The sequence below is a fragment of the Cherax quadricarinatus genome, chromosome 68 (genome assembly GCF_038502225.1).
Source record: "Cherax quadricarinatus isolate ZL_2023a chromosome 68, ASM3850222v1, whole genome shotgun sequence".
Lineage (NCBI taxonomy): Eukaryota > Metazoa > Arthropoda > Malacostraca > Decapoda > Parastacidae > Cherax > Cherax quadricarinatus.
The window spans coordinates 21,637,792-21,655,887 of record NC_091359.1 but is presented as its reverse complement, the minus strand read 5'-3'; the positions used below and the strand labels follow the sequence as shown (position 1 = coordinate 21,655,887).

Genomic DNA, 18,096 nt, shown 5'->3' with positions numbered 1-18,096 from the left:
AGGGTTAATGAGGTCAAATCTGAATGGCGATTAGTCACTAGTGGTGGTCCACAAGAATCAGTTGTAGGCCCTCTCTTGTTCATAATTTACATTAATGACCTTGATGAAGGAATTACAAGTGCCATGAGTAAATTTGCTGATGATACAAAAATAGGCTGTATAATTCATTCTGAGGAAGATACCAATGAACTCCAGGTGGATTTGGATGAATTAATTTCTTGGTTTGAAAAATGGCAGATGAAGTTCAGTGTGGAAAAGTGTAAAGTACTAGTCCTTGGTAATGAAAATAACCCTCGAAGTTATAAACTAGGTAAAGTAGAGCTTGATCATACAGAATGTGAAAAAGACTTAGGAGTCATGGAAAGCAGAAATCTAAAGCCAAGACAGAAGTGCCTAAGTGTGCACAATAAGGCTAACAGATTAGTAGGATTCATTTCAAGAAGTACAGTGGACCCCTGACGTACGATGTCCCCAACCTACGTTAAAACTGACCTACGATGCTTTTCAGCGTAAAAATTTGACCCCGATGTACGTTGAAAAACTTGACCTACAGCATTCGTCTGGTACTCGTCCACATGTCTTTCCGCCTGAGCGCGCCTCAGCTGGCCTACCTTCAGTTAGTGTGCCAATGTTTACAAGCCAGAGCAGTTGCTCCCACTCATACATTCGGAATATTTTGTATTATTCCAGTGTTTTTAGTGCTTCTAACTGCTAAATAAGCCACCATGAACCCAAATAAAGCTTCTAGTGCCACCCCTGTGGTAAAAAGGGTGAGAAATATTATCGAAATACTATCGTACCACGGTCAGCTGCTGCTTCTGCTGTAGCACCGTCACCTACTGCTGCTGCTGTAGCACCATTGTTGACGTGGCTTATCGAGAATACCGAGAAACAATTAACCCCAGAGGGTTAGCCACCCAGGATAACCCAAAAAAGTCATGTGTCATCAAGGATTGTCTAACTTATTTCCATTGGGTCCTTAACCTTGTCTCCCATGATGCAACACACACAAGTCGACTAACACCCAGGTGAACAGGAAAAAATGCCTGGAACTAGTGCTCATATTGGTGAATTTAAGGTCAGCAAAGGTTGGTTTGAGAGATTTAAGAATTGTAGTGGCATACACAGTGTGATAAGGCCTGTTCTGGAAGAAAATGCCAAACAGGACCTACATTACTCAGGAGAAAAAGGCACTCCCAGGACACAGTGTTTCATCAGTCATTGCTGCATCTTCAATGAAGGTAAGTGTCATTTATTCTTCATTTAGTAGAGTAGTACATGCGCAATATATATTGTGCATGTACTACTCTATTGTACATGTATCCTTCTTTTCGTGTGTAGGAAAATGTATATTTCATGTGGTAAAAATTTTTTTTTCATACTTTTGGGTGTCTTGCACGGATTAATTTGATTTCCATTATTTCTTATGGGGAAAATTAATTCAACCTACGATCATTTCGTCTTACGATGGGCTCTCAGGGACGGATTAATATCGTAGGTCGGGGGACTACTGTATAAGTAACAGAAGTCCAAAAGTTATTTTACAGCTCTATTCATCACTAGTGAGGCCTCATTTGGATTATGCTGCTCAGTTTTGGTCTCCTTACTACAGGATGGATATAGACTCATTGGAGAATATACGGAGAAGAATGACTAAAATGATTTACGGTATAAGGAATCTCCTATATGAAGATAGCTTAGAGCCTTGAATCTCCACTCTCTGGGGAGACATAGAATGAGAGGAGATATCATTGAAGTGTATAAGTGGATGATGGCATAAACAAAAGTGATATTAATAAAGTACTGAGGGTGTCGAATCAGAAATAATGGATTTAAGTTGGATAAATTTTTATTTAGAAATAATGGATTTAAGTTGGATAAATTTAGATTTAGAAAGGACATAGGTAAGTACTGGTTTTCGAACAGAGTTGTGGATGCGTGGAACAATCTTCCAAGTAGGGTGATCGAGGCTAGGACCTTGGGTGGCTTTAAAAAGAGATTGGACAAATATATGAGTGGGAGGGCCTGGGTTTGATTGGTGTTATTGGGTACTGGGGTAAATTCTTAGGTAGCTTTGGGTAGGGGTGGTTTTGATAAAGACCTGCCTTGTATGGGCCAGTAGGCCTTCTGCAGTGTTCCTCCATTCTTATGTTCTTATGTATAGAGCTGTTAAATAACTTTTGGACTTCTGTTACTTATACTTCTTTAGATAAATCCTAGTAATCTGTTAGCCTTGTTGTGTGCACTTAGGCACTGCTGCCTTGGCTTTAGATTTTTGCTTACCATGACTCCAAAGTATTTTTCCCATTCTTTATGATCAAGCTCTACTTCACCTAGTTTATAGCTTTGAGGGTTGTTTTATTACCGAGGTGTCGAAAAATATTAAAAAAAACAAATTCTTATCAAAATGTTAAGATTAATTTTCTGATTGTTTTAAAGGCCCCCCTCCCCCCCAAAAAATGCGATCAGTACTTACCGAGATATAGAGGAGTAAAGTTGGCAAAAAATGAGCCGTGTATAGTAATAGCGGCGAATGCCACTCACTCGGTAAACTTTGGTTTACTTCCATTCGAAGGTTTCTTGTTTTTTTTTCATAGTTTTATTTTTTCACATAACTTATGTGGCCTGTGAGATCAAAGTAAGGTGCAGTGTACATATGTACACTCATTGCATGTAACACAATAATCGCACAAACATTAGTATCATTATATTGTTTACAAAACTTGTTTACACAAACAATATAAAAAATTGTTTATTACTATTCTTCTATAATATATGTACAAATGTACACTCACTGGACACTTTCCTAGAAGTGCTGCAGCTTGTGGAATTCTTTTAAACATGGGTGTATGCACAATGGTGTTTTACACTCCTCACACATAAAACGAGTGTCTCTGCTTTTTTTTTTTTTTTTTTTTTTTTTTTTTTTTTTTTTTTTTTTTTTTTTTTTTTTTTTGTGCACAGACAAAACATCTCTTCTGAGCAGTTTTCTTCAAAGTAGTAGCAGGCAGTTGTGTTAGGTAGTTATCATAGGTAAATGGTCATGTGTCATCATTCCTACCTACTTACCTACCTACCTATCTTTCATTCTTCATTATTTCTTTCTTCATTCTTTCTCTCTTTCTTTATTCTTTTTGCTTCATTCTTTCTTTATTCTTTCCTCCCTTCCTTCCTTTTGGTTTCTATAATATATATACAGTGGACCCTCGACCAACGATGGCATCTATTAACGATAAATCCGACCAGCGATACATTTTAACGCAAAAATTTTGCCTCGACTAGCGCTAAAAAACTCTACCAACACTATTTGTTCCGTCTGAGACGCGTCCACTTCTGGCCAGTGTTTACAAGCCAGCTAGCCACCACGGTCGCTTCCAAGCATACAGTCGGAACATTTCATATTATCACAGCCTTTTTAGTGATTGCACCTGCAAAATAAGTCACCATGGGCCCCAAGAAAGCTTCTAGTGCCAACCCTACAGCAAAAAGGGTGAGAATTACTATGGATATGAAGAAAGAGATCATTGCTAAGTATAAAAGTGGAGTGTGTGTCTCCGAGCTGGCCAGGTTGTACACAAAACCCCAATCAACCATCGCTACTATTGTGGCCAAGAAAACGGCAATCAAGGAAGCTGTTCTTGCCAAAGGTGCAACTATGTTTTCAAAACTGAGATCGCAAGTGATAGAAGATGTTGAAAGACTGTTATTAGTGTGGATAAACGAAAAACAGATAGCAGGAGATAGCATCTCTCAAGCGATCATATGTGAAAAGGCTAGGAAGTTGCATGAGGATTTAATTAGAAAAATGCCAGCAACTAGTGGTGATGTGAGTGAATTTAAGGCCAGCAAAGGTTGGTTTGAGAGATTTAAGAATCGTAGTGGCATACATAGTGTGATAAGGCATGGTGAGGCTGCCAGTTTGGACCAAAAAGCAGCTGAAAAATATGTACAGGAATTAAAATTAATATTTGATGTGGTAAAATTTTTTTTTTTTTCAATACTTTTGGGTGTCTTGCATGGATTAATTTGATTTCCATTATTTCTTATGGGGAAAATTAACTCTACTAACGATAATTTTGACTAACGATGAGCTCTCAGGAACGGATTAATATCGCTGGTCGAGGATCCACTGTATATACAGTAGGGCCCCGCTTTATGGCGTTTCGCTTATGGTGTTCCGCCTATATGGTCATTTCAAATTATGACCAAAAAACTCTATACGGCTCACCCACCTGACTTTCTAATACGGTCACTGTGCCCCACCCGGTTTGTTTACATTCTCTGTGAGATCCTTAAGCACTAAGTCTCCATTATGTCTAGAAACTCCAAAATTTCAAGTGTTTTTAAGTTATTTCTTATTTTATATATACTCGTATATAATTATACTTATGTATACCTGTACCTAAATAAACTTACACACTGTACTGGCATGCAGGTACACATTAAAATCAGTAAGAGTGTCTTATGTCTCAGACACCATGTTGTTGTTTTTTTTTTTTTTTTTTTTTTTTTTTAAATTTTGCGACACCAGGAGACACCTCAGGATTGGGGGTTGCGACAGTCAAGGGGTTAAGGGGTTACTTCCCTTCTTCTTTTAATGCCACTAGGATCAGCTGACCGTGGTGCAGCAACAGCTGACCATGGTGCAGCAACAGCTGACTGGTGCAGCAACAGCTGACCATGGTGCAGCAGCAGCTGACCGTGGTGCAGCAGCAGCTGACCATGGTGCAGCAACAGATGACGGTGGTGTAGCAGCAGCTGACTGTGGTGCAGCAGCAGCTCACCGTGGTGCAACAGCAGCTCACCGTGGTTCAGCAACAGCTGACTGGTGCAGCAACAGCTGACCGTGGTGCAGCAACAGCTGACCGTGGTGTAGCAGCAGTTGACTGTAGTGCAGCAGCAGCTGACCGTGGTGCAGCAGCAGCTGACCGTGGTGCAACAGTAGCTGACCGTGGTTCAGCAACAGCTGACTGGTGCAGCAACAGCTGACCATGGTGCAACAACAGCTGACTGTGGTGCAGCAACAGCTGACCGTGGTGCAGCAACAGCTGACCGTGGTGCAGCAACAGCTGACCGTGGTGCAGCAACAGCCGACTGTGGTGCAGCAACAGCTGACCGTGGTGCAGCAGCAGCTGACTGTGGTATGATAGTACATATTTCTCACCCTTTTTACCACAGGGTTGGCACTAGAAGCTTTCTTTGGGCCCATAGTGGCTTATTTAGCAGTTACAAGCACTATAAACAATGGAATAATACAAAATGTATCGAATGTATGCATGCAACCAGCCACCCTGGCTTGTAAACAATGATGGCAGGGCTGGATGGACAGGTTTGGGACGAGTCATATTGGTCACAAACAGCTGATGGTGGTGCAGCAGCAGCTGACTGTGGTGCAACAGCAGCTCACCGTGGTGCAACAGCAGCTCACCGTGGTGCAGCAGCAGCTCACCGTGGTGCAGCAGCAGCTCACCGTGGTGCAGCAGCAGCTCACCGTGGTGCAGCAGCAGCTCACCGTGGTGCAGCAGCAGCTCACCGTGGTGCAGCAGCAGCTCACCATGGTTCAGCAACAGCTGACTGGTGCAGCAACAGCTGACCGTGGTGTAGCAGCAGCTGACTGTGGTGCAGCAGCAGCTGACCATGGTTCAGCAACAGCTGATTGTGGTGCAGCAGCAGCTGACAGTGGTGCAGCAGCAGCTGACTGTGGTGCAGCAGCAGCTGACCGTGGTGCAGCAGCAGCTGACCATTGTGCAGCAGCAGCTGACTGTGGTACGATAGTATGTATTTCCCACCCTTTTTACATATCACTTGAGAGATGGTATCTCCTGCTGTCTGTTTTTCGTTTATCCGCTTCATGTCCATAGTAATTTTCACCTTTTTTACTGCACGGTTGGCACTAGAAGCTTTCTTGGGGCCCGTGGTGACTTATTTTGCAGGTACAATCACTAAAAACGCTGTGATAATATGAAATGTTCCGATTGTATGCGTGGATGCGTCTGCACTGGCTGGCTTGTAAACACTGGCACCCACGGGACAACTGAGGTGCGCTCAGGCCACATGTGGACGAGTCTCGAACGAATCGCGTTGGGCGAGTTTTTTAGCATTAGCTGAAGCAAAATTTTTGCGTTAAAATGTATCGTTAGCTGGATTTAATGTTAGCTGATGCCGTCATTAGCTGAGAGTCCACTGTATATGTGTGTTTTACTTTTTTATTGTTTTTTAATGCCTAGTTCTATTGCTAACTTAATATATGTTAGTGAAAACTTGTTGTCTAGTATTTATTTGCATTTATGATTGGAAAAAAAGGTGTTCCACTTTACGACGATTTTCGCTTTATGGCGGTAGCCTGGAACCTAACCTGCCGCATAAGTGGGGCCCTACTGTACACATATATAGTCAGTGGACACTTTTATAGAACTGCTATTATTATCTTCTGGAAGCTTGTGTTGTGTGTGTGGACTCCTAAATGTGCTGAGTAAGGGTCTGGCAGTTGTCAAAATGACATATTACTGCCTGTCAACACCCATAGGGTCCCATGCCTTCCTCCTCACTTCTTTCATTACTACTTACCATTCTTTCTTTATTTTTCTTTCTTTCTCTTTCTTTCTCTTTCCTTCTCTTTCTTTCTTTTTCTTTCTTCTGGTATCCTGGGCATTTCTTTCAGTCATAAACTCCTTAAAAACATGAAATTCATCTTCACTGACACTTCCATCTGTGTTAGAGTGATCACTTGGGAAGAGAAGAGTCCTAGATTCGTCAGGAGTCACATGACTCGCAGCAATGGCTTTAAATTGGAAAAATTCAGATTCAGGAAGGATATAGGAAAGCACTGGTTTGGTAATAGAGTTGTGGATGAGTGGAACAAACTCCCAAGTACTGTCATAGACGCTAAGACGTTGTGTAGTTTTAAAAATATGTTGGATAAATACATGAGTGGGTATGGGTGGGTGTGAGTTGGACCTGACTAGCTTGTGCTACTAGGTCGGATGCAGTGCTCCTCCTTTAAGCGACGTGTCTGACCTTACTAGGTCAAGGCATTGGCTTAAGCCAGTGGGAGAATTGGACCTGCCTCGCATAGGCCAGTGGGCCTGTTTCAGTGTTCCTTCTTTCTTATGTTCTTCTTTCTTACCATTGGGCATGCTGAACAAGGTCTGAAATGGCATTCCCACAATGCACCACTGGCTCCCCAATTATTTTTATACTGCACACATTGTCTATGAAGACCCATTCTCTCACATGAGGGCCTACCAACTTTCTCTTGCTTGATTTGAAGCCACTAGAATTTTGGTGTAATACGTCAAACACATTGGCTCATAAGATGTATATATACGACTGAAACAGTCAAAGGGTTAATCTATAAAAAATTATTTTTTGTTAATACTTTTGGGGGTCTAGAATGGATTAATTGGATTTACATTATTTCTTATGGGGAAAATGGTTTCAAAATTCGTGAATTTTGACTTTCAGAAGACTCTCTAGAATGGATTAATCACAAAATTCAGGGGTCTACTGTACAACCATAAAAACCACAGGAAAATATACCACTAAAGGGCAGCTAATGACTGAGAAGCGAACTCCGTTATTTATCATCCAATTTCTTTCGTTTTTGGTGTACGTTAAGAAGCATCTTTCCATCATACATTGCCCAAGTTTCAGTAAGTTAGCCCAACAAACAACTGAGAAAAAAAATTTACCGAAAATCATGTATGGCAAGCCCAAGGCAAGTACTGGAAAGAAGTCACTTTGACTTTTTTTGGGTTATCCTAGGTTCTACACATATGCTGCTATGTATGATAATCTATGTAGAGAAAATAGCTTTTTTGTTTCAGTTTTATAGTGCATTACAAGTGTATATCACAGCCCTGTGCTATAATCCATTTTCTCTGATATAAGCCCCCAAGACTGGGATAGGAGGGTGGTACTTGTATCCCACATCCTCTTCATACCTCCATCAAACCGCTCGGTATTGTGCCAGATATTATTCATTCTGAAGTATTTACCTTGTTTTTATGTTATTTACATTGTTTATTATGTCATATTAGATCATTTGTGATAGGTAAATAAGCTGTAGTGTTGATACTAGTGTAATAATAAAGCATATTCCCCTGCATCACGAGACTGAACTCATGGCAACTGATAGTGGCTTCAAAGCCACCTTACTTTTTATGAACAATGTACGGTGTATGTGCTTTACACAACGAGAAGGATTTCTTTTATTCATTGGAACCATGGGTAGGGCTAAAAGTAAGCAGGTTATAACAATAAATGGAGAAAAATAAATTGGAATGACTTATGCAGCAAGTAGCAACACCAAACAGTTGCAGCAGGTTGGTGTGGCAACCTTGGAAATTTGAAATTTTGCTAGCCGAAATTAGTGCTGGATTACTGATGGAACCGGATGACTGATTGCCGGATTAGTGATGGCGGACCTGTACCATATAATAATTAATATCTAAAATTTGTAATGTGTATTGTAAACAGTATAGATTAGATATGATGTGCTTATTTCAAAAGTATTATACACTTATTGGATGCTCTTAAAGTTCACAATTATTTGAATCTTTTGTATATTTTCTTATAGCATAGAGCGCATTTTGAGTGATAATGTAGTTTGCCTAGCATTTTCTGAACTTTGTATATCATTTCAAAAAGTACTTGGTCACTGTCCTATCTGTGATCTAAATACCTAAAAGATGCTTTTACATTTGTCTAATACTTTGATTAAAAATTTTGTCCCTTGTAATTTTTAATGGTTTTGAACTTAGGATGTGTATAATTTCAGGTATTTTGTCACTGTTCATGGCTGCTGCCGGTGCCAAAAAAGTATATGCTGTTGAAGCCAGTGGCATAGGCGTGGTTATTCAGAAAGTAGCCGAGGACAATGGCTTTGGAGATGTTATCAAAGTGTATCATGCTAAAGTAGAAGATATATCTCTCCCGGAAAATGAAAAAGTGGATGTTATTGTATCTGAGTGGATGGGCTTTTATTTATTACATGAGTCTATGTTAAATTCGGTAATATGGGCCAGAGATAACTTTCTTGCAGATGATGGGACAGTCTTTCCATCAGAAGCAAGAATATATGCTTGTCCATGCTCATTAACATCCTTTTATAAAGAACAAATAAGCTTTTGGGGCAGTGTTTATGGGTTTAACATGTCTGCTGTAAAAAAATATGCCTTAAAATCTAAAATGACCAAGCCAGAAGTGTGTCTTGTTCCAGAATCCGATTTGCTAGCAGACCCAGTCTGTGTTAAAAAGTTTAATCTACGATGGGTGTCAGAAGACGATGTAAAGTTTTTTCAAGAGACAACCTTTGTTGGTATCACTAAACCTGGAAGTTATCAAGGACTCTGTTTCTGGTTTGAATGTGATTTTGATGGCATAGACTATGATGAAGATGGACAAGCATTTGGAACATTGACAACTCTCTCAACTTCTCCATTCAGTCCACCTACACACTGGAAACAAATAGTTGTTGTTCTTGGGTATGGAGATGAAAATAACCAACAAATGGAATTAACATGTGAAGAAGACATAGGCTGTAATGAAGATTTAAATATTGGCACTGAGAATGTGGGAAATTCATCTCATGATAAGGAAGAGAAACTTGATATTGTGAATGATAACCAGGAAAGTGTCTGCCCTGAAGGACAGGATGAGTGTAGAACACCAAATATGCCAGATGGAACTTTTGATGAGATAAGTCGGTCCAGCCTTGATAATAGAGTAGAAACTGACGAGGTAGTTGGCTGGAAGATTACATTAGCTCAGTGTGAGAACAATATGCGCCATTATACCATGACTGTTGAAATGTTAGATCCTGAGACAGAGGAGCATCCAGTGCCATGTTCCTGCCCAAGACCACAGTGCCTCATCATTAGCAAGATGTTAGAGAAAGAAGAAATGGAAAATGAGGATACAGATTCCTCATAGGTATATACTGCACATTAAAAACAAATTGTTTCTCATCACTTGCTAACTTTTATAAACTTAAAATGTTTAGCCCTCCGATACATTGTCATTTCATAAACTGTCCATGACAAAAGATCCTTGTTATCAAGCTTCGTTGGAGCCTTAATATGAAGCAATGTTTTGTTTAAGATTTGTACTGTTCAGCATAAATATTTTTTCTCCTTGTGAAATACAGTTAATATTTGCAGTACAGTTGAACCTTGACTTACGAGTGCCCCAACATATGAGTTTTTCAAGATACGAGCTGTTGCTTGGTCAATTTTTTGCTCTGAGTTACAAGCCAAAATCCGAGTTATGAGTGAGCTTCCCTCTCAACCCACAACCCGCATACCTCTACCTCACCAGCATCAAGGTTCCTTGATGCTGGTGAGGGGCACTTGATCTAGGGAATTGGATCTGTGCTCTAGTTCCCTAAATTAATAATAATAACAATAATAATAATTATAATAATAACGAGCTGTAATGTGGCATGAGCTGTAATGCGGTATGCTTCTGGCAAGACGGTGATGGAGTGATGGTGAAGGTGTTTTTTTCTTTTGTGGGTCACTACCTTGGTGGGAAACAGCAGTTTGTCAAAAAAAAAAAAAAAAAAAAAGAAATACTGTATACTCAGTAATTAGTATTTTTTTTTTCTCTCAACACTCTGGCCATCTCCCATTGAGGCAGGGTGACCCAGAAAGAGAGAGAGACTTTCACCATCATTCACACATAATCCCAACTTTGGTTATGCCATATCTCTAGTAAACACAAAGATATTTTTTTTGTTGGGTCCCTGGTCATGTTGACATACAGGGCAATGAACAGGCAGACACTGCTGCACAGTCAGCAGTACATTACCTCCCAGTTTCATATAGAGGTGTTCCATTAACAAACTATTTTTCTGTAATTACTGCCCACCTTCACACCCATTTGCAGCAACATTGGTCTGATCTGCTATATAACAAATTCCATTCCATTAAATCAAGTACAGGTTCACATCCCTTTATCCGAAATTCTGAAGTACGAAAAGTTCTGAAAAATGAAATTTTTTCGTGGAGTGCCAGTCATCTCTGTGCTGGGTCACACCGTTACATGGCAGTATTGAGGATCATTCTGAAATTTGAAAAAGTCTGAAATTCGCAACAGTACAGGGATGTGCACCTGTATAGGTTTCTGGCCATCTTCTTGTCATCAGTGTTGAGGTTGGGAGACTACCCTCTCTCCCTTCTTTTTCTGGCCATCTTCTTGTCATCAGTGTTGAGGTTGGGAGACTACCCTCTCTCCCTTCTTTTTCTGGCCATCTTCTTGTCATCAGTGTTGAGGTTGGGAGACTACCCTCTCTCCCTTCTTCTCATTGGCCATACTCGTCTTACTCACGGATATCTCATGGCGAGGTGCGCTCTACAACTTTGTGAGAATTGTCAGGTTCCAGTTTCTGTTAGCCATATTTTGTTGGACTGCCCATTCTATCAACAAGCACGCAGATTTTTACCTCTGTTGTCATTGCTCTACTGCTCTTACTTAACTTTCCCTTCTTGCTGATGGACCCTCCTTTAATCCAGACTCTCTCATTGACTTTTTGACAGCAACTGATTTACTGCACAAACTCTGATGATGATGCCTCTAGCAGTCCTCACAGCTCTTTCTACCTCATTCTCTTGCTACCCTCTACCCCTGCACTATCCACTGCCCCACTGCACTCCATGACCTAATAATAATCCCTCTCCCTCTTACTACCCAATACCCCTGCACCCTTCCCTGCCCTGCTGCACTGTATGACCCTTGTAGGTTTAGTGCTTCTTTTAGATTATAATAATTCACACATAATCAATATCTTTGCAGAGGTGCCAAGATACGATGGTTTAGATGTCACTCCAAACACCCAATATGCCAAACCCCTCCTTTAAAGTGCAGGCATTGTATTTCCCACCTCCAGAACTCTAGTCCGGCATACCGGTTTTCCTGAATCCCTTCACAAAATATAAACCTGCTCACACTCCAGCAGCTCGTCAGGTCCCAAAAACCATTTGTCTCCATTCATTTCTGACACGCTCACACATGCCTGCTGCATGTCCAGGCCCTTTGCATACAAAACGTCTTTTGCCTCCTCCCTCTATCCTTTCCCAGGATGACCCTTCCCCTCCATTACAGATTTACACACTCTCCAAGTCATTCTATTTTGATCTCTCCTCTCTAAATGACCAAACCATCTCAATAACCCCTCTTCAGCCCTCTGAATAATACTTTTAGTAACTTTACACCTCCTCCTAATTTCCACACTATGAATTCTCTGCATAATATTTTTAACCCTTTGACTGTTTACACCGTATAAATACATCTTACGCGCCACTGTTTTTGACGTTTATATACTCATAAATTCTAGCGGCTTCAAATCAAGCAGGAGAAACATGGTAGGCCCACATGTGAGAGAATGGGTCTGTGTGGTCAGTGTGCACCACATAAAAAAAATCCTGCAGCACACAGTGCGTAATGAGAAAAAAAACTGACCGTTTTTTTATTAAAACGCCGACTTTGAGGTGTATTTTCGTATAGTATTTATCATTGTATTCTTGTTTTCATGGTCTTAGGTGATAAAATGGAAAACATATTACAGAAATAGAGATGATTTTCATTACTTTCACAATGAAAACGGCCTTGAAACTGAGCTCAATATAGCGGAAATGTTCGATTTTTACCAATGTTCAGGAGTAAGCAAATCACACCACACGTCCAATACACGTCAACTGGGGAGTCTAATATTCTTTCACTAGTGCACTGATATTATTTATACCATTTTTAAAATAATGCAGTAGTCTGCATACCAGTAAATTTTGTATTTTTTTGTATGAATAACAAATCAAAATAGAAAGCAATAGTAATATGAGAGAGGCCTAGAGATGTGACTAATGAACAGAGGATATGTTATTTTAGTGCCAAGAATGTCTACCTTGTTTATTCTGGACCCTATTTTGAAATTGGCATCTTTTTTGATTTGCGTGAAATTGGCCAAATTGCCAATTTCTGACCACTTTAGGGGTCATTTGCTCAAAAATATTCGACGTCTTTATGAACCGATTACATTAATTTTTGGTGTACTATTAGAAGCTTATATCGAGTATCCTGTGCTGAAGTTTCAAAAATATCGGCCAAAAAGGAAATGAAATATGGAAAATTTACGAAAAATTACATTTGGCAGGGGACCTGGAGTCAGTGGTACTTGGAAAAGTGGTTTTGACACTTGCTGCTGATAGAACACTTCTAATTCCATCATTTTTCAGGTACCAGTTATATAATAAATCTTATCTTCATGCTAAAAAAAATAAAGTTTCATAACTTTTTTGACATTTTGGAAGATGTCGGTCTTGTTGCCCACACAAATCTGAAAATATTTGGGATACTTCAGAAAGGTATCACAAAACTTGTAAAGCAATCATTCTTCTATGTTTGTTGTGAAAATCAAGTCAATTCATTCATAAATAAGGATGCAGTCCCCCTAAATAGGTAAATAACTTACTTTCGAGATATAGGCCAAAGCGCGCGGCACCCCAGGTGCCCGGGAAATATTTTTTTCCACGAAAAATTCGCCTTATTTTACACTTTTTCCGCGACCTACAAGTGTTTACTACAGTTAACCATTGTAAATCCGTTTTCTCTCATCACTGATGAGAGAGGTCGGACCCTTTCTTCACCTTCAGGGGAAATATCGATAGAAATTTTTTCCTCGGGGCATCATATTATGCTATATATTATTTTTTAAGGTGTACTTTTTATGTTTATATGCTATTATTATATTGCATTATGTCATAATAGATCAATTGTGATAGATAAATAAGCCTTATAATTGATATTAGCGTGGGTATGGAATATTTTGTTGGCTGGAGGTGTCGGCCATTTTATGCAATATACCCAGGGTACCTGATTGGTTCCTTGATCATATTATCTCCGCCCACTCTGGCATGATCTCAGATGGTGAATTTGTATTATATTAGACAAAGATATAAGAAAAGGATAAAAATAACACGGGGAAAAAATGTAAACAATGCTGTGTCAGCACTTGTTACGCAATATGACGCATCAGCGCTGTCACCATGCCTGTTATAAATGGCTGTAATTCCTTTTAGAAACATCGTACAAGGATAATAATTATACCAGAGTGTTGCCAGAAAGTTCAGCTATTTTTTGGTAACAATAATTCAATTTTCATATTTTTTCGAGTTTTTTTTTCTCTCCGCCCTCCGACCTATGAACGACCCCTTATTGGGTAGTTCAAATTGGTAAATGAGGTGGTTTCTTGTACTCAACTGATAGATAAAATGGAGTTCTAAAGAAATAGCTATGAGTTTGGTCAACTGGAACAACAGAATTGGCTAAAAACAGGGCTCAAATTCGGCGAAATCGCCGATACATATACTGTATGGCGCCGAGACCGCTAACTTCACGGCAGCGTAATTCCGTGAGTTTTCGACCAAATTTCGAACTTTTGGTGTCATTACCATTGGGAAAAGATTCTCTATCATTTCATAAGAAACAATAATTTTTTTTTTTTTTTTTTTTTTTTCAAAAATTTTGCGACATAGAATGACAGTTTCAGAAAGGGGCCTGTGACAGTCAAAGGGTTAAACATTTCATCTCCACTGCCTCCAGCCGCCTCCTTGCTGCAGCATTCACAACCCATGCCCCACATCCATGTGAGAGTGTTGGTACCACTGTACTCTCATACATTCCTTTCTTTGCCTCCATGGATAATATAGTAGTATTTAACCCCTTCAGGGTCCAAGGCCCAAATCTGAAGTGGTGCCCCAGTGTCCAAGAATTTAAAAAAAAAAAATTTGTTATTTTTTCTTATGAAATGGTAGAGAATCTTTTTGTGAAGGTAATAAAACAAAAAGTACAAAATTTGATGGAAAATTGACAAAATTATGCTCTCGTGAATTTTGATGTGTCAGCGATATTTATGAATCGGCGATTTTGCCGACTTTGACTCCCATTTTAGGCCAATTACATTATTCCAGTCAACCAAATTCTTAGCTATTTTGCTAGTATTACTTCTATTCTATCGATTGAGCACAAGAAATCGCCAAGTCAACTGTTTCAAGTACAAATTAAAGTGATCAGAAATTGTTAATTTGGCCAATTTAACACAAAGTTCAAAATATTCCAATTTCAAAATAGGATCCAGAATAAACAATGTAGGTATTCCTGGAACTAAACTAACATTTCCTCTGTTCATTAGTTACGTTTTGAGGCTTTACAAATAAATTCCATTTTTATTTTTTATTCACATAATGAATTTTTATTCACACCAAAAAATAGAAGATTTACTGTTATGCAATACTGTAATAATTGTATAAATATCATCACCATATTTGTGAATGCATATTAGACCCACCAGCTGGCGTGTATTAGACGTGTGAGGTTGTTTGTTTATTCTTGAATATCGGCAAAAATTTAACATTTCTGCTACTTTGAGCTCAGTTTCAAGCCATTTCCAGTGCTAAAACCAATCAAAATCATCTCTATTTCTGTAATATGTCTTCCATTCTATCAAATGAGACCAAGAAATCGCAAATAGAACTATAAAAAACATACGAAAAAATACTGCAAAGTCGCTGTTTTAATAGAAAAATCATGATTTCAGTTTTTTTCTCTCATTATACACAGTGTGCTGCAGGATCTGTTTTATGTGGTGCACACATACCACATAGATGTATTCTCTCATATCTAGGCCCAAATGTACCACTCACAGTTTATCAGAGTGAGCTGAGCTCATGACGTAGATCTACGGTTTGGACCCTGAACGTAAAGCCGTAGATCTAAGGGACGGACCCTCAAAGGGTTAATTGGTACAGGTTTGCCATCACTAATTTCGGCTAGCATAATTTCTAATTTCTGGGGTCGAAACTCCAACCTGCCGCTACTGTTTGGTCTCACTACTTGCTGCATAAGTCATTCCAACTTCTTTTTCTCCATTTATTGTTATAACCTGCTTACTTTTAGCCCTAGCCATGGTTCCAACGAATAAAAGAAATGCTTCTTGTTGTGTAAAGCACATACACCGTACATTGTTCATAAAATATCAGATGGCTTTGAAGCCACTGTCAGTTGCCATGACCTCTGCTCACTCAGATAAGCTGTGACTGGTAAATTTGGGCCTACATATGAGAGAATAGGTCGATGTTGTAAGTGCACTATATATACAGTGGACCCCCGACATTCGATGGCATCGACATTCGATAAATCTGACATTCGAAGCATTTTAACACAAAAATTTCACCTCGACATTCGTTGGAAAACCCGACATTTGATACGATTCGTACAAGACGTGTCCACGTGTGGCCTGAACTGCCCCGTGTGTGCCAGTGTTTACAAGCCACCCAGTGTGCATGCATCTAAGGATACATTCGGTACATTCCATATTATCACTGTTTTTGGTGCTTGTTTCTGCAAAATAAGTAACCATGGGCCCCAAGAAAGCTTCTAGTGCCAACCCTTCGAGAAAAAAGGTGCTAATGACTATTGAAATGAAGAAAGAGATAATTGCAAAGTATGAAAGTGGAGTGCGTGTGTCGGAGTGCATGATGATTTGGTAAAGAAATTGCCAGCAACTAGTGGTGATGTGAGTGAATTTAAGGCCAGCAAAGGTTGGTTTGAAAGATTTAAGAATCATAGTGGCATACACAGTGTGGTAAGGCATGGTGAGGCTGCCAGTTCAAGTCCTAATGGAAGGGGATTCCCCTTCTAAACACTAACACCATCCACACTCTCCCCTCCTCCCATCCCATCAATCATCACCAGATCTTCATTAAAGGTAAGTGTCAAATATTCTATTGTTATTAATCTATTGTTATTGTTGTTATTGTAATTATTCTATTGCATTAAGCTTAATATTTCATGTGGTAAATTTTTTTTTTCATCTTTTGGGTGTCTTGCACGGATTAATTTGATTTCCATTATTTCTTATGGGGAAAATTAATTCGACTTTTGATATTTTTGGCATTCGATGAGCTCTCAGGAACGGATTAGTATCGAATGTCGGGGGTCCACTGTATATAAAAAAAAATCCTGCAGCACGCAGTGCATAATGAGAAAAAAAACTGCAACTGTTTTTGGTGTAAAACGGCGACTTTGCAGTGTATTTTCGTATGGTTTTTAGTTTTTTTTTCTCTCATTTGATAGAATGGAAGATATATTATAGAAATAGATATGATTTTAATTGGTTTCATGACGAAAAGTACTTGTGAGCTCAAAGTAATGGAAATGTTTGATTTTTTCCGATGTTCAAGAGTAAACAGGTGACGTCACCGTCCAATACATGCCCAACTGGCCAGTCTAATATGAAGTCTTGAATGGGCTGACATTATTTATACAGTTATTACAATAATGCAATAGTCTGCATAACAGTAAATCTTCTACAGTGGACCCTCGTTTTTCATAAGCATCGGAAGTCGTAATTTTTTAAAATTGTAATGTTTTTTCGCCAAAATATTGACTCACAAATTGTTGTTCATCCCAGACGCTTGTGCATCTGGGACAAGTGGCCCCACACTCCATTCACAGCCAGTTTGCCATTGTCTATCAGCAAGTGAGGATGATCCCATAAGTTCATACCACACATTTCGTAATATTCCATTCGTTTTAGTGCTTGCAACCGCTAAATAACCCACCATGGCCCCAAAGAAAGCTCCTAGTGCCAGGCCTTTGGTAAAGAAGGTGAGAAACATGATAGAATTCAAGAAAGAACTCATAGCAAAGTACCAAAGTGGAGGCGGAAGAGAGAGGGGAGAATGTACCTTCTTCAGTGATTCTACGATATGCATGATACTAAGCAGCATGAGTTAATAAAGGCTATAGCGCCAGCCAGCAATAAAGTGTAGCATTAACAGTGTAGCAAGTAAGTTAAGTGATTAATCAACAGAAAAAGGACAGCATGAACCAAACTCCTCCAATGTTGTTGGAGTTATATAAGGCTACTGATAACACCGCCACCTCCACTATGTATGGCCTATGCTCTCATATGTAATGACGTTTTTTACTCATTCTAGAGTATTTGTCATGTTTCTATGTTATTAATATTATTTATTATGTCATATTAGATGAACTGTGATAGATAAATAAGCCATAGAATTGATATTAGTGTCACATTGA

At 39.3% G+C, this 18,096-nt stretch overlaps 1 protein-coding gene across 5 annotated transcripts in view; it reads left to right on the top strand.

The window, feature by feature from the left end:
• LOC128697671 (protein arginine N-methyltransferase 1-like) overlaps positions 1 to 10,162 on the top strand; it is a 58,445-nt gene extending 48,283 nt beyond the window's left edge. For all 5 annotated transcript variants that reach the window (XM_070099767.1, XM_070099765.1, XM_070099768.1 and 2 more), the window contains one exon: positions 8,780 to 10,162. In XM_070099767.1, coding sequence (XP_069955868.1) covers positions 8,780 to 9,933 — 1,154 coding nt within the window. In that variant the 3' untranslated portion in view covers positions 9,934 to 10,162. The remainder of the gene's footprint in view (positions 1 to 8,779) is intronic.
• The last annotated feature ends 7,934 nt before the right edge of the window (positions 10,163 to 18,096 follow it).